At 41.4% G+C, this 20,971-nt stretch overlaps 1 protein-coding gene across 15 annotated transcripts in view; it reads right to left on the reverse strand.

Moving 5' to 3' along the window:
- Window positions 1-20,971, reverse strand: part of LOC147026954 (signal peptide, CUB and EGF-like domain-containing protein 2) — a 506,981-nt gene that overhangs the window by 479,075 nt on the left and 6,935 nt on the right. For all 15 annotated transcript variants that reach the window (XM_085882882.1, XM_085882881.1, XM_085882887.1 and 12 more), the window contains exon 3: window positions 20,235-20,360. In XM_085882882.1, the coding sequence (XP_085739008.1) occupies window positions 20,235-20,360 (126 nt within the window). The remainder of the gene's footprint in view (window positions 1-20,234; window positions 20,361-20,971) is intronic.

The following is a 20,971-nucleotide window of genomic DNA, read 5'->3' on the forward strand; positions in this document are numbered from 1 at the left end:
ATGTAAAAAAAAAATTAAACTAATTTTTGCCAAGTTTAGTTCGAGTATAAAACAGATGTGGACGGGCTTTGCATTTTGAGATGCTTTCTGGATTGATATTAAGTTTGTTTTCTCCACAACCACTTGAGTGATCGACACAGAACTTTCAGCATAGGAGCACCTAACCATGGAGAATATTTTAACAAAGTTACATGGTCATGAGATGGAAAATGCGGCTAACATTCCAAAAAGTACATTTCTCTGTTGGCATGAGTTGCAGGTTGTTTCACATATCAGGAATAAACGGCATCAACCATGCATATAGCTTCAGCATAATATCACGTTTAGTGTAGGAGGTGCTCCTTTTCTTTAATTTATCCTGACTGCAAGTAGTGTAGTAGATAGTAGAAAAATCGTGCAAATTATGATACAAGCATCAAATTTGGCATTTCTGTTCTGCAGGGCTTTCTGATCAAATCTGCCCAATTGGCAATTTGAAAATCCAAATTTTGAAAAAAAAAAAAAAAACTTCAAAAAAAATTGAAGTCACAGCTGGCTGAAATTCTTGAAGTACAAGTGAACATCCCAGACAGAGAACCAAGGGGAGATGCAGTCATCATTGATGGTTCAGCACTTATAAATGCCCTACCTCCATGCACTTCAAAGATATTTGATGACTATGCGAAAGAAGACATCATCCCAAAGGTGGAATCCTATGGTGCCAGGTACGAGAGGGTGGACGTTGTGTTTTATGTGTACAAGAAGTCAAGTCTGAAGTCCGAGGCAAGGTCGAAAAGGGGGCAAGGAATCAGAAGAAGAGTGACAGGAACCAGTAAGACCCCAAGTAACTGGAGAAGCTTTCTTCGAGATGACAGCAACAAGACTGAGCTGTTTCACTTCCTTGCAGAAAAGATGTGTGAAGCACAGATGACAAGCACAGTCATTGTCACAAAAGGAGAAGATGCCATTAGCAACACAAGGAAGTCACTGGATGCTGTGTCTCCATGTTGTCATGAAGAAGCTGACACTATAATATTTGTACACGCCAGGGATGCAACGACGGATGGTAGCAAGTCCATTATCATTAAGGCTAATGACACGGACGTACTAGTCATAGCAATATCTGTACTGCCATCCTTACAGGAACTAGGTCTTGAGAATATGTGGATTGCCTTTGGCCAAGGAGCCAAGGCACGATGGATTCCAGTCCATGAGGTAGTTTCTGCAATAGGGCCTGAGAAAGCTAGAGGGATCCCATACTTCCATGCATTCACTGGATGTGACGTCGTGTCTGCCTTCCGCGGTAAAGGGAAGAAAACTGCATGGCAGACTTGGAACGTCTTTGATGATGTTTCTGAAACATTCACCAATCTCAGCCAGCATCCAACATTGATTCGTGATCTTGACTTTTTTGAAGTTTTTTTTTTTCTTCAAATTTTTCAAAATTTGGATTTTCAAATGGCCAATCAGGCAGATTTGATTGGAATCCCCTGGAGAACAAATGTGCCAAATTTGATGCTTGTATCATCATTTGCACGATTCCTCTCAAAAATTTCTCTTATCTGCCCCACTAAAGCTCTCCTTAGTGATGATTAGCAGAGCAGAGACAATGCATTCATGCGGCAGACGATACTTGTTGCTAACAAGTCATGCAGCATTTGTGCTGTTATGGGACCTGGCCCATGTCTTGCTGCCTCATCAGTTTAAGGGTTTCGATATACAGTCATGTATATATATATATATATATATATATATATATATATATATATATATATATATATATATATATATATATATATATATATATATATATATATATCTTCTTCTTCTTTCGGCTGCTCCCGTTAGGGGTCACCGCAGCGGACCATCCGTTATGATCCGCATAATGATTTGGCACAGGTTTTATGCCGGATGCCCTTCCTGACGCAACCCTAGTCGCCTCTAACAACACAGGGATATGGTACACCTATTCTAACCGCAGCATACACCGGGCCCAGTACACTGGTACTCACTACGCCAACCTCCGAAGGATGACAGGCTGAGTCAAGCTCCTGGTGTGTATTAATTCAAGCGGCCAACGGGGCTTGAACTCAGGACCTTTTGGATCTCAAGCTGCTAACCGAACCACTACGCCAACACCAGGCTATTACAAAATGGAGACATGGGTGGGTGTGGTGTTGAAGACCGAGTTCTGTATTTGCTCATCTTGTCCAGTTGCTTTCACCATCCAGTTTTTGCCATTTTGTATCAGAGGTGTGTATTGTGTGGGAATGTGCACAGTCTCCTCTTCTTGGGCAACTTAGTGGGGTATTTCCCAGAATTAACTTTTCAAAGGAAATTGAAAAAGAAAGCAAATTGGCCCTTTTAGATGTGGAGGTTTACTGCAATACAGAGTCAAGCAAGGCTCACGGAAGAGCTAGAACACAGAACGGATAAGGACACAACAGAATAAAAGGTACAGCAGAAACAGAAGGGAGAAATGTGGACAGCAGGGCCGAGGGACAAAATAGATGGAGAATTGTACAAATAATGGATGTGGGGAGGAATGTGGGGTCATGAAGGGCACGTGTGGTGGGCAAGGTGGAGACGGAAGCAAACTTGCATGAAGTTTTTGATGAAAAAACATGTGGAGGGTTTTTCTGGAAATTTACAGGCACTGGTAGAACAGGTGCCTAAAGGAGAGATTTAAGTTATTATGGGAGACAAACGCAAAAATTGGCGAAGCAGGAGCACCAGGGATTGCAGGAAAACATGGACTTGGTATCCAAAATGAGCTGGGATGCTGGATTTCTGTGTGGAGAATGAGCTCGTACATGCAAACATGTGGTTTAAACAACCCAAGCGGAAACTGTACACAAAGATATCACCTGATGGGCAACATAGAAATCAGATGTATTACATTCCAATCAATAGAATATGGATGGAATAGTGTTGTGCAATCTTCCTACACTCTGCCAAGTACAGACTGTGGGAAATATCATGAACTCCTTGTGGCAAAATTACAAGTCAAATTGAGAAAGGTGAAAAAAAAACTCTAAAACTCTGACCAGATATGGTCTTGAAAACATATCCATACAATATGCAATAAAGGTTAAAAAGAGCTGTTTTTGCAGAGCTGGACATGGTTGACAGATTGCCAGACAAATTGTATTAAGAGATTGAAGACATTGTAAAAGAAGAGGCCAAACACAACATCCCAAAAGCAAGCAGAAAGAAGAAGACTAAATGGCTGTCAGAAGAGGCAATAAATATTCCAGATAGAAGAAGAGAGGGGGAAAAGAAAGGAGCATCAAGAGAGGACATTATCTGGCTTAATGCCGACTTCCAACGACAACCTCAGAAGACAAATAAATATGTGAAAGAAGCATGCAAAGAGATTGACGGTGACAACAGAGTGGAAAAACAAGACATCTTTTTTAAAAGATCAGAAAGGTCACAGGAAAGTTTAGGTATTGGATTGGGGTCCTCAAGAGAAGGACAGGAAAAGATTTGACAGAAGAAACAAAGGTGAAAGAAAGATGGAAGGAGTTTACCAAAACTCTATACACACACACACACACACACACACACACACACACACACACACACACACACACACACACACACACACACACGACAGCAACTCCTCAATAAAAAGTCAAAATGATCAAGAAACAATTATGATATAATGTGAGATATGTAGAGTCTTGAAAGAGCTGGCAAATTGAAATGCACCAGGTGCCGATGAAATTCCAATACAGTACTCTTTCAGATCATTGGGAAGGAGGCAATGAAAATTTTAACAGCTATCGCTGCACAGATCTGGAGCACGATTATATGGCCTACAAGGTGTAAGCAGTCAGTCTACATACCACTGGCGAATATAGGGGATGCAAGGGAATGTTTGACTAACCAAACCATTGCCTTGATTTCACATGCTTGCAAGATATTACTGAAGATCATTGAACACAGAATAGAAGACTTCATTAAGCAAGAAATTCCCATTGAAGAAGCAGGTTTTCTAAGAGGAAGACTGAAGAGGTATTAGAGATCAAATCACAAATCTGAGGTGGATCATGGAAAGAGTAAGGGCATATCAAAGGAAGGTGAATTTCTGTTTTATAGATTATAGTAAAGCCTTCGATTGTGTTGATCGTGAATTGATGTGGATTATGCTGAGAGAAATGGGGATGGCAGAGCACCTGATATTTCTGATAAGAAGCTTGTTCACAAAACAAGAGGCTACAGTAAGAATAGTGCATGGAGATACAGAGTGGCTTGGAATTGGAAAAGGTGTTAGACAGGGGGTGCATTCTCTACCCTTATTTAATGTGTATAGTGAATACATCATGAGGAAATCAAACTTGGATGACATAGAGGCTCGAGTCAGGATTCAAGAAGCCATATCAACAACCTAAGGTATTCTGATGACACCACTCTGTTGGCAGAAAGTAAAGAGGGCTTGTTAAAACTGCTGCAGACAGTGAAGAAAGAGCGGGATAAAGCTGGTCTGGAAAAAAAACCTAAAAAGGAATAGAATCTTGTCAACTGAGAAGATCGGTGTTCAGATTGAGAGACCATCATGTGGAAATAATGGAGTTTCATCTTCCTGGGTTTTAGAAATGAAATAAGTCGAGAATGTGGAGGAGAAATTAAATGATGGTTAGCATTGGAGAGAACATCAATGTCATGATTGACAAAGATGTGGAAAGAGAAAGCTGTGACAATACAAACCAAGAGGAGGCTGTGGAATGCTCTTGTATTGTCAATTGTAATGTATGGTTGTGAGTCGTGGACAGTGAAGAAGAAAGAAAGAAGATTGATAGTATTGATATATTGTGTTGAAGATAAACATTAAAATTTCCATGGAAGGCAAGAAGAATTAGAACAGCACTCAGTAGAGTGAATACCTCTGCCAGAATAAACAGTTTTGTTTTGTATCCCACTTATTGGCCAGATATGGATCTGAACCTGAACCAAAATCTAATCCGCTTGTTCTTGTCACCTTACCAATTCATCCACCTAGTTTTGTCATAACTTGCCAACAACTTTTTGAAATATTGTGCCACCTATCGTTTTTGGCCCCTTCTTTCAATGGTAAAGGATCACTTAAAAGAAATTACTAGTTTCCAGATCCAGATTTAGATCTTCACCAAAATCTAATCATTTTGTCATTGTCATACACTCAACCTCTCCACGAAATGTCATCCGAATCCATCCACAGCTTTTCGAGACACCCTGTTCACAGACAGCCAAACAGACAGACAGACAGACAGGGGTGAAAAACATTAACCTCTGCCCACCTTTGGTGGCAGAGGTAACAAACAAATCAGTGCTTGAAGAAATTAGACCACCATAGACATTAGACACATTGATGGTAAAGCAGAAACTATGACACTTTGGACACATCAAGCGTGCAGTAAATGGAAGGCTGAAGAAGTCAACCATGCTGGGTAGGATTGAGAGAAGAAGAGGAAAAAGCAAACCGCGTATGTACTGGATGGATGGGGTAAAGGCTTCAACCAAGCTGTCTCTTACAGAGCTTTGGGAAGCAGTGCAGGATAGGGATGTTTGGAGAAATCTGATCATGAATGTCATCAGAAGTCAACCATGAGTTGGTGGGACAAGATAACTCCAATATATAAATATACAGTGGGGAGAACAAGTATTTGATACACTGCCGATTTTGCAGGTTTTCCCACTTACAAAGCACGTAGAGGTCTGTAATTTTTATCATAGGTACACTTCAACTGTGAAAGACGGAATCTAAAACAAAAATCCTGAAAATCACATTGTATGATTTTTAAAGAATTAATTTGCATTTTATTGCATGAAATAAGTATTTGATACATCAGAAAAACAGAACTTAATATTTGGTACAGAAACCTTTGTTTGCAATTACAGAGATCAGATGTTTCCTATAGTTCTTAACTGGGTTTGCACAGACTGCAGCAGGGATTTTGTCCCACTCCTCCATACAGATCTTCTCCAGATCGTTCAGGTTTTGGGGCTGTCGCTGGGCAACACAGACTTTCAGCTCCCTCCAAAGATTTTCCATTGGGTTCAGGTCTGGAGACTAGGCCACTCCAGGACCTTGAGATGCTTCTTACGGAGCCACTCCTTAGTTGCCCTGGTTGTGTGTTTCGGGTCGTTGTCATGCTGGAAGACCCAGCCACGCCCCATCTTCAATGCTCTTGTTGAGGGAAGGAGGTTTTTGGCCAAGATCTCACGATACATGGCCCCATGCATCCTCCCCTCAATACGGTGCAGTCGTCCTGTCCCCTTTGCAGAAAAGCATCCCCAAAGAATGATGTTTCCACCTCCATGCTTGGGATGGTGTTCTTGGGGTTGTACTCATCCTTCTTCTTCCTCCAAACATGACGAGTGGAGTTTAAATCAAAAAGCTCTATTTTGGTCTCATCAGACCACATGACCTTCTCCCATTCCTCCTCTGGATCATCCAGATGGTCATTGGCAAACTTCAGACGGGGCTGGACATGCGCTGGCTTGAGCAGAGGGGCCTTCCGTGCACTGCAGAATTTTAATCCATGACGGCGTAGTGTGTTACTTATGGTTTTCTTTGATACTGTGGTCCCAGCTCTCTTCAGGTCATTGACCAGGTCCTGCCGTGTAGTTCTGGGATGATCCCTCACCTTTCTCATGATCATTGAAGCTCCTATGATCTCCACAAGGTGAGATCTTGCATGGAGCCCCAGACCGAGGGAGATTGACTGTTATCTTGAACTTCTTCCATTTTCTAATAATTGCGCCAACAGTTGTTGCCTTCTCACCAAGCTGTTTGCCTATTGTCCTGGAGCCCATCCCAGCCTTGTGCAAGTCTACAATTTTGTCCCTGATGTCCTTAGACAGCTCTCTGGTCTTGCCCATTGTGGAAAGGTTGGAGTCTGATTTATTGAGTGTGGACAGCTGTATTTTATGCAGATAACGAGTTCAAACAGGTGCAGTTAATACAGGTAATGAGTGGAGAATGGGAGGGCTTCTTAAAGACAAAACTAACAGGTCTGTGAGAGCCGGAATTCTTACTGGTTGATCGGTGATCAAATACTTATTTCACGCAAGAAAATGCAAATTAATTATTTAAAAATCATACAATGTGATTTTCAGGATTTTTGTTTTAGATTCCGTCTTTCACAGTTGAAGTGTACCTATGATAAAAATTACAGACCTCTACGTGCTTTGTAAGTGGGAAAACCTGCTCTCCCCACTGTATATATATATATATATATATATATATATATATATATATATATATATATATATATATATATATATATATATATATATATATATATATATATATATATATATATATATATATATATATATATATATATATATCATTGTGGAGTATGCTTACACACCGTTAGCAAAAACGAACCGTGCTTCCTCATTGTCTCGGGTTGCTCAGCTGCATTTGTTTTTCATTTACTTATATTTTAATATACGGATGCTCTCTTAGGGTTCTGTGACCCCCCCCCCCCTTGTATCGGCTTTGATGTTGATCGCCACACGAAATGTCACCTTTCTACATCACCCAAAAGGTACAGAACATTAATATCAGTTAGTCAGTCAGTGAATGGTTCGAAATATATATATATATATATATATATATATATATATATATATATATATATATATATATATATATATATATATATATATATATATATATATATATATGAAAGACCCACCCACATCTCTCACCTGTGAATAGAGGGAGTAGCCAATTAGTTCTCACCTAATCAAATAAACCCAGGTGGCTAGGATTATCTAAATAAATTAACACCTCCAATGCTCCTCGAGCCAAAGCTGCTGCATAAAGCAACCAAGAAGGCATACGTAAGGTAAGCACTATTTTGTATCAAACCCTTCCCAGAGTTCCTCCACAGCTATAAAGACATTCACAAATAGTACACACATGTAAATCCCAATGATACGCACACCCTCAGCTGCCAGACCGGTTTCATCGCATATTGATGAATCATCAGCGGCAGCGCACACAGCAATGCATACCAATGAGGCTCCCAAGTATGAACCATGTTTAAATGTCAAAAGCAGTCAATATATAGATTATAAAGACCCACCCATATGAGAGATGTGGCTGAACAGATTGAGGCAAAACTTTACATGTATGACCGTCTATCCATGAGGAAAAAAAAGGTTCACACAAATGACATCATAGGTCACATGGTTTGGCAGCCAAATTGGATTTACCCTAAAACCTGGCAGCCATTAATCCCTGTTTTCCTTCTGGAAAGTCGCTGTGGTGTCCATCTGCGTCGATCTCCCACCCCCACCGATTTCTGTGTCGATCTCCCATCCCTCTTGTCTCCTGCTCCCCTTTTTTGTATACATGGTCAAGGCTTGTGTGAAAACGAACACACAACACACCACAAGGGGGGGGGGGTGGGCAGGAGACAAGAGGAGAGAGAGAAGGACAAAACAGTGGGGAACAGAGACATTAGGAGATCTCTGGAAGGGAGAAGGATGGGGCGGGGAACACGGGGTATATAAGATGGACACCATTGGGACTTTCATGACCTTACACGAGAGGAAACTTTTTGGGAAGGAAGGCAGGCAATTTGAAGTAGGTAGTAGGTTTGGGGTGGATTAAAGAGGGGAGAAAAGATCATGGTTTTGGATGGGGGAAGATAAGAAGTGGTGGTGAACAGCTGTTTTGAGGACCTGGAGGGAAGAATGGGATTCAATAGAGTGTGGGAGTTTCTTCCAAAGGCAGGAAAAAAGCTGAATGAAAAAGTGAAGGTGAGCAGTGATTCTTGATTTTGGTAGTTTTATCAGAAGGGGGTTGCTGGCGGACCTTGAGCGCCTTGATGAAATATAGGGGGGGACATATCTCAGACAGAGACAAAATTGCGGGGGGCAAGATCGGAAAGGAGACAGTAGAAGACAGAAAGACCACCTACCTGCCTGTGGTGATAGTGAGAGGCCCAAAGACAGCCTCACAGCGGGAGATACCAATGATCCTAAATGCTTTGGTTTCTACAGCATGAAGCTGAGAAAGGTGAGGGGCAGGAGCACCAGCCCAGAGGGGAAAGCAGTACTCCATCAGGCTGCGGAGGAAAACTTTGTATGTGGTCAGGAACTCAGGTGGGCTGAGGAAGGACTTTGCACGACGGCGGATTCCCAGTCGGCAACTGGCTTTGGAGGCCAGGTTGGAAATGTGGCTTTCCCAGGAAAGATCATGGCAGATAGTGAGACCCAGAAGCTTGAATGAAAGGACTTCTTCTTGAGGATTGTTGAAAAAGCAGAAAGGGGGTGGGGGGGATGGGGGGATTCCAAACAGTCCTTTCAGGGAGACAAAGTGAGAGTGTAAGATTTGTCAGGATTGAAAGACATGTTCCACGTGTTGGACCAGTTTGTGATTTTATCCAGATCTACAGAGAGGGAAGAAGCTGCGGCTTGCCGGTCTGAGGGTAGACAGATGGTGCGGCAGAGGGTGGAGTCATCAGCAAAGAGATAAAGAGGATTTTCCAGGGAGTCGGAGAGATCATTGATGAAACCCAGGAAAAGAACAGGGCCCAGAATGCTGCCTTGAGGAACTCCAGCCTGGACAGGAAGAGGGGATGAGAGAACTCCATTTTTGGCTGCAACAGAAGAGGAAGTCTGCGAGCCATGAGTGGAGAAGCCCTTGGATACCAGAGGAAGAAAATTTGGTGAACAGGGCAGAGTGCCAGACCATGGCAAAAGCACACAACATGTCTCGGGATATGGCTCTGAAATTCATGTTTGGCATTGAGGATCTCCATCCATGGTTGTGAGAGCAGAAGTAGCATATCCAGGGTAGAGTGACCTGCTCTGAAACTCCACCCTGGGTGCTCAGGGTAGAGTGACCTCAAATCAAGCAATTGGAGAAGAGGAAGGATTTAATATCTGAAGCGATGATGAATTCCATAACCTAGCTGATGATTGGGATAAGGTTGATTGGTCTGTAGTTGTAGGGATCTGTTTTTGCACCTTTTCTATTTGGAATGGTAATGTTTGCTGATTTCCAAGAAGATGGCAGATGACCTTGAGCAAATGAGAGGCTGAATAGAACAGAGAGAGGGAAAGTAAGAGCAGAAGAATAGGTTTTTAGGACACGTGGGCTGATGCCGTCTGGACCGGTTGCAGAATCAGAGTCGAGGTTTGACAGAAGGATCTCCACTTTGTCAGAAGAAAAGGACAAAGAGTCCAGGGACAGCTGTGTGTGACTGGGTAAGGTGGATACAGAAAGCGATGGGTTTCAGACACAAGATTTAGATGCAAACACCGAGTTTAGGCATTCAGCTTTTTCACGTGCGGTATCAGCAGTGCGGCCATTTGAGGTAAAGGCCCGGTCACACCTTGACGTTTTAGCCAGCGATGGCAACGTATTAAAATGTATGTAAAACGCTGGCTTACGTTGAACTTTTGATGTTTTTTTTAAAGATTCGGACGTATTCATAGCGACTTGGTCTTATGTATAACGCATTGGTAATGGACACAGAACGTTTCGTTGTGTTATAGATAACTTATACCAACGAATGCTGAACCTGTTATCGGCCTACACAACCGATGCCCAACGATAGTCTAACTTCGGCATAGCGCGTTGCACGCATCGCCGACGATGTCGTGATGTAGCCTATTAAAAGGCTGACGCACAACGATTCTAATCATAACTGCCGTAGAAATGGAAGTGTCAACATCGCGGTCACACCTTGGCGATCTTGCCAGCGTATGCCGATCTAAGAAAAATGTGTCTAAAACGTTGGGGCACGTTAAATACGGTATGAGTAAGTTTGGTATACGTGAGTAGAACGCTAAAGTACGCTATCATACGTCATAGTAAGTAGAGTACGTCAAGAAATTTTAAACATGTTCAAAATTTTACGACGTACTCGGCGTATGACACACGTTCCGCATGAGATGGGGATAAGTTTTACACACGATATGTGGACGCTTACACACGTCCACAAAGGCTACTTATAAGCTACTCATAAGTCGAAACACATCGTGGTAATGTCTTTTTTACGCGAAACTTATTTCTAACTTATGTTTGACGTGCTTTGAACCAATTCTTTACGTAGTCCCAACACACATCGACGTATGTAGATGTATTCCAATGACGTCTTCCGGTCAACAAAAAAAAATAAATGAACGTGTTTCTAACTTACAACTGCCATATAAAGACGTGTTCCCAGCGGTTTTGGGAATTGGTATATAAAAATGCTGTTCATAAAAGGGGAACCCAACAGTGTTTTCGAGTCCTTTTTGAGTCGATGTCCATGTCAGCAGTAACAGTATCAGTATCAGTATCAGTATCAGTATTAGTATGAGTATTAGTAGTAGTTTGTTCATGTTGGCAGTAGTAGATGAGTGTGAGGGGGAGGGTGTGGGTTATGATGGATCGTCCTTGCGTCCGCGTGTCCACGGGTAGGAGACATCTTTTCACCATTGTTCGAAGTTCTTCGCGGCTAATTTTTTATGGGGCTTTTTCAACAATGAGCTATAGCTTGTTTTTACGATTTAGGTCTATTCATAACGGGTTGGACAAATGCACAATGAACTAATAATGTGCATAGAGCGCTTTGATTACTTATAGATACGATATACCAACGAATAATTATCGTGAAGCCGGCGTTCACAAACTATGCCCAACGATAGCCTAACTTATCCATATCGTGCGGCAGTTTATCTTTGCCGGTGACGTGGGGTTTGCTATTCAGAGGCTGCCACTCAACGATTTAAATGGCTGCATCTATACTATTGAAAGTAGACGCTTGCGCTCAACAATTGGATTTTTTTACACTCAACGACTTTTAAACGGTACCACTCAACTATTTTCATTGTTTACAATGAACGATTTAAATTGCTGTCACTCGCCTTTGTTTTTTGATGCTGGGGTTTGGAAATTTGAAGCGTTTCTTCTGAACGTGTTAAAACGCTCAAACTCGACTATTTTAAATAGACGCTGCCGATGGACAATTGGAATCATAGCCAAGCGAGACATCGAAGTGTGAACATCCTCGTCATGCCGAAGAAAAGTTTGAAGAATGCTGCAAATAAGTGTCCTGGCCGTGGCCGTGGACGCTGACGCAAGGACGATCCATTATACCGACGTCTTTCAGCCTATGAGTAACTTAAAAGTAACGTCTGTCGATGTGTGGCAACGATCGCGTAACGTGCCAACAACACGTTAATCATAGGTTAGAAATAAGTTTCGGGTACGCTAAACATTACCTCGGCATGTCTTAACTTATGATTAACTTACAAGTAGCATGTGTTGATGTCTGTCAACGATCGCAGACCGTGCATACAACTTGTGGCCAGTGTAGCGGAACGTGTGAGTAATACGCCGGCATACGTCGTGAAATTTCAAGCATGACAAAAATTTGAGGACAACCAAAAAGTACAACTTTTAAAGCCAACGTACAATGACGTATGGCAGTGTTTTTCACCGTGCTCTCAATGTTATCAAAACTTACCCATAACGTATTCAACGTGTGCCAGCGTTTTAGAAAAAAAAATCAAAAATCGGCATATGTTGGCTAAAACGTCAAGGTGTGACCGGGCCTTAAGGGAGGGGATGGAGGGGAAACATACTCCTGAAACAGATTTGATTAGATGCCACCTGGATTTGGAGGAGGGAGAGAGGTTTGAGAGTTCAGACTTGAGATTAGAAAGATGTTGTTTTCTGGCTCTCCTGAGGGTATACACATACTTGTTCTGAGCTTTATGGAAGGAACTGAGATTACCCACAGTTGGATTTACTTTCCATGAGGCACTTTCCACTTTCCAAGTTGTTTCAGGACAACTTCCTCGCCACAAGCTTCAGTGAACCATGGGCGGGAGGAAGGGTAGGACAACTGAATATGAGAGGGGATAAATCTGTGCATGAGAGAGAGCAAGTTTCTTTGAAAATCCCAGAAAGGAAGAATTCTTTGAAAGAATTGATGTTGGAGAAAGTAGCGATGGGAGACCAGTATATAAGTTTGATGGCTGCTTGAAGACCCTGCCTGAGTGAAATGCCAGACTCGACGGTGCTTAGGTGGTTCTCTAATAACAGCTAGAGAGATGTCTACTTTGACAAGCATGTGGTCAGAGGAACCGATTTGAGTGGAGGAAGAAGAGCAGATATTTCCAGAGAAATTTGTCAAAATCAGATCCAGAAGAGATGGAGTACCGTTGGTTGAAATCCGGGTCGGGAAGTTGACCGATTGAGTCAGTCCCAATGAGTCGCAGAAGTCTTTTGCTGAAGTGCCATGACAGGTGAGAGAGGTTCCCACACCGAGCCAACTGGCATGATGACAAATGAAGTCACCACATTTGAGGAAGAGAGAGTTCGGATGAGAGGATAAAAGTTGGTCCATGTTTTTGGATAGTGAGGTGTAAATGGAGTCATCACTGTTAGGTGGATGTAACCACACAAATATAAAACATGAGGTGGGAGTGGAGGGAAAGCCATAGATAGAGGTATTCCTGGGGGTGTGGGGGAGTGAGCGCAGTGCATGGAGAGTGAGGAATAGAGTCTTTGATGAAGAGAGCAACTCCTCCACAAGGATGAGACTCAGGTCTGTCATACCGTCGGAGGGAGTAACCAGGGAGAGATACTTGGGAGTCAGGGACATCTTGAAGGAGGAAAGTTTATGTTAGGCAGATTATGTCTGGTTTGTCAGTGGCAAGCTGTGTGGAAAGATCTGTTAGGTTTGAGTGAAGGCCCTGGATGATTGAAGTCCACAAGTTTAAGGAATAGAGAAGGGAGGAGGCTTTGGGTGCAGGGGAGGGGAGGGGGGTGGTAGGACGAGGGAGGAGTTGGGGAGGTAAGGAGATGTGTTGAAAGAGTGTGGGGGATTGCAGTAGAGCTAGGGGAGAGGGCCGGATGAGGATGAGAAAAGGCTCTGTGGTGCTGGGTTGAGGTACAGTGTGGAGTAATAAGAGAGGGGGCAGAAGGCAGTTGAGGATTTGGGAGGTGGAATGATGAGATGGAGGAGAGAGGGCAGGGGAAAGAGGCAGCTTTGTGGATGTGAGGGGGGGGCAACTTTGAGAAGGGGGAGTGAGGGGGGTGATTGGAGGGAGAAGGGTGAGTGGGGAGTTTTTGAGAAAGGTGAGAGGGACAGGTGAATTGGCACTGAAGTTGTAAAAAAGGGACAACTGATGGAAAACGAACATGCATTGTTGTACATTCTTTGTGTTGGCTCTTATATGTGCCTTGACATTGTAAATAATTGTCTTATTTTAAACCTATAAAAATCTTCTTCTCCAGACGGCTGGACAGATCAAGGAGAAACCACAAAAATGTTCCCCAAACCTTTGGTGTGCTAGTTTGTGAAGGAATAAATTATAGGTCACATGGTTTGGCAGCTCTATTGGATTGAAGAAAATATTAAATAATGTTTTCTCTGAAACCGCTTAATCAATCGACATGAAACTTCAGAATTATGATCTGTAGTGATGAGGAATATTTGGTTTAAATTTCAACTTTATCAGAGACATGGTCTGGCAGCCAGAATTTTTTTATTTTTTTATTTTTGAATAAGGTTCACTTGGCTGTACCTGGATGTGTTTGAGGGTAGAGGAGTAGCAGCTGAAATGTGAACCCTATCCAGGTTCCTCCTGATGACTTCATCTTTGCTTATTGCTTGTTCAGGTTCCTTCTGATAAGTCCAGTGCAGAACTGTCCCTTTATGATCTTCCATTGGATTTGATTTTAATTTATCTCAACCCCATTCTATATTCAATTGAATAATAATGAAAAATGTCATGGGTCAGGGTCAGGTGTCCAATCAAAGTGGGGTTGCATCAAAGTGGAACATCTTGGCACCCGGTGATCACTACCAGCAGTTAAAAAGTGGCAGTTCTAATTGTCTCATTAACTATGTAACATACCAGTACACAAATGCCACACAAAATAAACCACACAAAACAAGTTCTGGCGAGGGTCTGCAATTTCTGGTTGCTCTTTCTAGTTTATATTTTCATTTACATATGCTTTCCGACGGTTCTGTGATTTTTTTTCCTTGTGTATCGACTGCGATGTCCATCGGCAAGCAAAATTACCATGCTTCCCCATTGTCTCGGATCGCTCACTTTCATTTTTTTCTTTCATTTATATATTTTCAGTCATTTGCATTTTAATTGATGGATTTTGTCCAACGATTCTGTGATTTTTCCCGGTGGAAAGACTTTGATGTCCGTCGACACGCAAAATTTCAGCGTTCTACGTCATCCAGAGGTACCGATCTTTAACATCAGTCAGTAAGTCAGTCAGTGGTTAGAAAGAGCTTCATATATTATTGACTAGCAAATACCAACTGTCGCTTTGCTGACGGTAATACTAAAAGAGGGAGGTGGGAGGAAAAGAGGGGGGAAGAGGGAGAAAAGAGAGGGAGAGAGAGAGAGACAGAGGGAGAGTGAGAGAGGGGGGAGAGTGAAGAAATGCAGGGGAAAGGAGAGAGGAGGGAGAAGGAGTGAGGATTGGTGGGAGAGCAAGGAGGGGTGTGGGAAGAGAAGACAGTGTGAGGTGAGAGGAAGGGAAGGCAGACGTGCGGTGGAGCGTTAATTATGATTCATAGTCTCATCAAAATGATTCTGCATAAATAAGACTGAAGATGGAAACAAAATAATGTCCGAAATCCATTTTCTACCGGTCATACTATAAACACGGCCATATATCGTGAATGCATTAAATCATATAGCTCAATGAAGCTGGTTAGGTTTGGCACGTTCCCAAATTTTTTTGTTCACTCAATATAATTCTCCAAGCAGTAGAAAAAGGAAAGTTTAATGCTTCGAAATTTCACATTTTCTTGTGTATGTATGGAGGAGGGAGCATGGCCTTGCTTGCTTAAAGTAAATAGTTATATCGGCTTAGTTATAAGACTCGTTATTTCTTTAAATAATCAGATTTCACAACATATTTTGACACTTGTTTAGTCCCAACGATATCCGATCCTCAACACGAAAATAATATTTCAATGATATACTTTAATTAATCCGTGAGAGTAGATTGTGTAAAATCGTATCATATAATGCATGAAATCGCTCCAAGCTCCAAACTTGAAAACTATAGCACTTATAAAAGTGACCTATACAGCGATTCATAGCTATAATGAACAGGCATTTGATAATATGAGTGAGGAAAGTGAAAAAAAAATCTTTATCGTTAAGAAATCGTTGCAGCCTGTTCCAAGTCAAGGCATGGTTGAGCAGGCCAAAAAACATGGCGGCTTCAGACCCCAGTGAAGTTACCTAGGAAACGCCTTTCGACCCCAAAGAGCGAGGTGGCCGAGGATACGCCTGATAAAGGATATAATTAAATAAGGTCGTTAATTATCTTCAAAAGGGGTGTTTTAATTAACCCAAAAACCCAATTTTCACTCCCACACTTCCTTGGAGTTCCGTTAGTATGCATAAGTTTCAGGCTGTGAGGTTTTATGGTTTTGGAGTTATGGAGGACACACACACACACACACACACACACACACACACACACACACACACACACACACACACACACACACACACACACACACTTTTATATACTGTATATATTATACATAGGATAATAAAAGTCAAGAAATAATTAAAAATTATTGAGTGAGCTTTTAAGCATGTGAGGAGTTTTATTTATGAATATAAGATCTCCACCTCAACTTTAACATTCTGTCTATGTTCTCATGTTAATGATGTTTTAACTGGATTACCAGTGTTCTAATTATTTTTGCTATTGTTTATTTACTTGCTGTGAAGTGTAACAAACAAAATAAAAAAAATTTGTAAGTCCAGTTTCACAAAGCCGTTGTGCAGTTTCGTTCACATAGCCATTACTTGTCCAATAGTCATTTATGCATGTACCCAACATTGTATAAAATAATTAATTTGCTCATACAATTACCTCCTTTATGAAGTCACCAAACGTTCATGTAAAAAGGGTGTCATTTCATGATACTGGGTCATTTGTACCACCCCAGCATTCATAACAGTCATACAATATAAACGATGCCACAATTGTTTGATATATTCTCCTCCACACCAAGATCATAATGCTATTATTTTGCAAAGCACCATTCACTATCCTTTTTTAAGTGTAGCTGCTATGGAAATGCCATAAGTATCTACGAATTGTGAGCCTTTTATGGGAGAGCAGAACAGATGAATAACAACTTTAGTGGCCGATTGCAAACCACGCCATGAGCATGATTTCCAACAAATATTAAAAGAACCTCCTGAAATGGTCCAAGCTAAATCTGACAAAAGCAAGTACAAAATAGCATTTTGAAAGGCAAGCAGGAGCAACAGTTTGATGTGCGGGGAAAACTTTGCACTGCAAAACAAGTTCTGAAGAGACAGATGGGCTAGCAGGATAGCCTAGATTCGAGGTATGCGCACTTGCTTCTGAGCTGTTTAGCCTTGGTTTGAATCTCGACCTTGCTGTAAACTGTCATCCTGGTATTTTGCATGCCAGGCAATTCAGGAATGTGTGTGCCATCCCTTGGATGGACGATGAACTGAGTGTCCCAACAACTGACATTGACTGGTGTATGTTAATGATCCCACGGTGTCTGTCGTGGAGAGTAGGTGAGTTATCTACTTATCTCCCACACCATGAATTACAAATTCCAAGCCTAAATTACAGGGGACACTGCATCAATAGTACATCTGCACTCCCAGCAAAAGTGTGATGTAAACCCACAGCCAGATGCTCAATAAGGAAGAAGAAGAAGAAGGTAAGACAGATAAAAGGAAACACAAGGAAATTGAGACACACGAGGAGGCCTTTGATTCCAATAGTCTCATGCAATTGCCACAACCATTAACTGAATCTATTAATTTAGTTCTCTTCTCCATGTGCTTAAAACAATTTTTCATTGTTATCTTAAAATCCACATCCTTTTTAAAACCAAATTATAAACTATTTCCATTTTTAATCCACAGACAAGGACAATATGACCAGGGTACTAACATAGAAAGGCCTACTCCTCTTAAAAGAAGCCATGGAATTTTGAAATGAAAATATAAATAAATAAACCCCTTGAGAAGACATCAATGTGAACAATTCCATCCTAACTATTCTTTGTGGAAAAATAAGAGTTCCCAGTAATGTCTGCAGAAACAGCTGCAGCTTCTCTGTGATTGGCTGGATGCATGCGTATTAACTATCTGCTTTTCACAGTCAGACCTGGGCAAGGCATGGTGACCTCCACCGAAATTGCTGGGGAAATTCAATGAAGTTGCATTCATTGCTCAATGGTGCATTGCCTTCTTCTACTGATGCAAAGTGCAAAATGCTATGATGACAAGCTCAAGTTTCATCTAAATCCGTCTGTAACTTTTTGAGATATCATGCAATATATCGTTTTGGTGCCATCTATCAATGGTGAAAAATCACTTTAAAAATTCTAGTATCCGGATCTGGATCTTTACCAGAATCAAATAAATTCGTCTGTGTCACACAACCAAGGTGGCACCAAGTTTCGTCCAAATCCGTCCATAACTTTCTGAGATATCATGCTGTATATAATTTTTGGCCCTATATCTCAATGGTGAAGAATCACTTAAAAAAAAAAATCACAGATCTTAAGGTCTTGAGTTTAAGCCCCTGTCGTGCTGTTGAAATAACATCAAATGGGTTGACTCAGCCTGTCATCCTTCCGAGGTCGGCAAAATGAGTTCCAGCATGCTGGTAACAGGGTAAGTGCAACAGCGGCGCAGCCGCGTTTCCAGAAAATGATGCAACCAGCAGCCACAGACTGCATACAAAACAACAACAACCTTTGGTGGCAGAGGTAATAATTCTGTTTTGAAAATCAGTCTTGTGCTTCCCTTTCGGTCATGCAAAACAGATTTCAACAAAACTTTTCAAAATGTTCAACAGTTCACCAAAGAGATGTAACCCCACAACGAATGCATTCGGTGCCGGTTCTGAAATCTTTGCAAACTCCGAGCTTTGCTACTATACTTTTTGTTTTGACCGGATAAACTATGCAAAGCGGTACTGCTTTGTCATGCACCAATAACATGTCCTCTGGCCTATTGCTCATTCCTGATACACATTCTGCACCTGACAGATTAACCTTCCCAATGCAAAGGTACAACCCCTCCCGGCTGAGTTGAATCAAGACACAGCTTCCTTAAGGTTTAGCACAATTCCAAGCAGGGATGGGGTCCGACTTTTAGGATGAAAATGGTGTTGTCTCTCATCAGCACATTATAGAAGTAGAAAAGACATGGATCGGCTTTCTTCTTCTGCATCAAAACCCTTTTCTTACATTCTGGGATATTGAGCAAGTAAATGTGACATGTGTATGGAAAGAGCGTTTCATTTATTTTTAGGGGTTTCAAAGTAAAAAACAAAAATATTCTCATTTGTTTTATATAATCACAATTGAGACCTCTGCAATGATAAATTTGATAATGATTAATTTCACAACAAAAACAGAACACCAATAACAAATGGAACATTCTTATCGGCCTGCATACTTGGAAGGTGGAAAACAGAGTGTCCGTAAAAATGGTGCAAAACGAAACTGCTTGAACTTTCTCTTGTAGATGATTTGTACTTTCATACAAATTGATGCATTATAAACCCAAAACTACTTAAATAATTGTCAGCATCATAAAAACGATTGATCATGCTACCATATTATTCAGAATTTGAACATGCAACCAAATGGAATTTGTAACTAAAATTGTAAGTTCAGTGGGAGTTCCCTTTATCAGGATTGATGAAATGTTGGCTTTCAGCCTTTGCACTCAAAAAATATTTCAGTTGGTTTTGTCTCAACGTTATAAATAATATGTTGTTGTTCTTTCATGGTGGCAATTAATCCCAACTTCTCTTGAAGTCAGTCGGGGAACATTTTTGGCGGAAGACTTTCACAAGGTAGATTATAGGGCAGGAATTTGGAACTTGTTCAGGGTGCCGGCGATAGCTCGCCTACTCTTCACGAAGGACACTCTAGGCTCTTTAATGTCCATGAACTAATGCTGACAGATTGGAGCACAGTTGAACATCCATCTGAGAGACGGCTCACACATTGATGCCTTGTCCTGCCTGTGAAACACCAGGATGATGGTGTATATCTGGAATTAGATTCAAACCCAGACTAGACAACTCAGAGGAGAGTGTGCATACCTTTATGCTATCCTGCCACCCCTTATGAATAATATGAGAGCATATCAATTTTTTTAGATGGTGACAATGGTCACTGCTAAACTTGGGTGACAAGGCAGCAATTGGTAAAAGGAAAACAGAAGACAGCACTGTGAAAACCTACCAAAACAATTGTGTCCGTCTTCTGCCAGCATGAAGCCATCGTAGCATGTGCAGCGGTAGTTTCCTGGGATGTTGATGCATTCATGTACGCAGCCACCATTGTAGTCGCTGTCACACTCATCAATGTCTGTTATCAGCACGACAATGGAATCCAGAAATCAGCATTGTGGCCTGTCTCACACAAGTTTATGCTCAACGTTTGAGTTGAAAATCATTCATTAAAGCAGGATTTTCCTGTAAAAGTGTCGTTTATTATAATTAGTACTCCTTATAACAGAATTTCTGCATTGTATTGTTGTTATTTTTACTTGTTATTATACTCAGCACCACACATACAAATGCAAATGTATACACGTCTCACATGTAAGGAAGGAAGTCCCATTAACCTGAGGTTCTATAACTTTACATTATTATTATTATTGATATTATTATTGTTAATCAAATCACCACGTTCTCTACAGAACATTGGTTCTCAGGTTCTGCTGAAACAATATCTTAGCTAGGCGTTACAATCCTAGATGGGTTTCCACCAGGCCCGGATTAAAGCTACGAGGGGCCTCAGGCTAACAGGAGAGAAGGACTGAAATAGGTAAGACATATTGCATAAAAATTCATCAAACTACTTTTTTCATACATAATTTTCCAAAACTCCAAAATGCTGATCAACATATCCACACCACAAAGACGGTGATCACTGATATGTCCCTTTTCCCTCACTTTTCTTTACCTGAACCAAAA

The sequence above is a fragment of the Eptatretus burgeri genome, chromosome 5 (genome assembly GCF_056783735.1).
Source record: "Eptatretus burgeri isolate ZD-2024b chromosome 5, Ebu_testis_v1, whole genome shotgun sequence".
In the NCBI taxonomy this organism is placed as follows: Eukaryota; Metazoa; Chordata; class Myxini; order Myxiniformes; family Myxinidae; genus Eptatretus; species Eptatretus burgeri.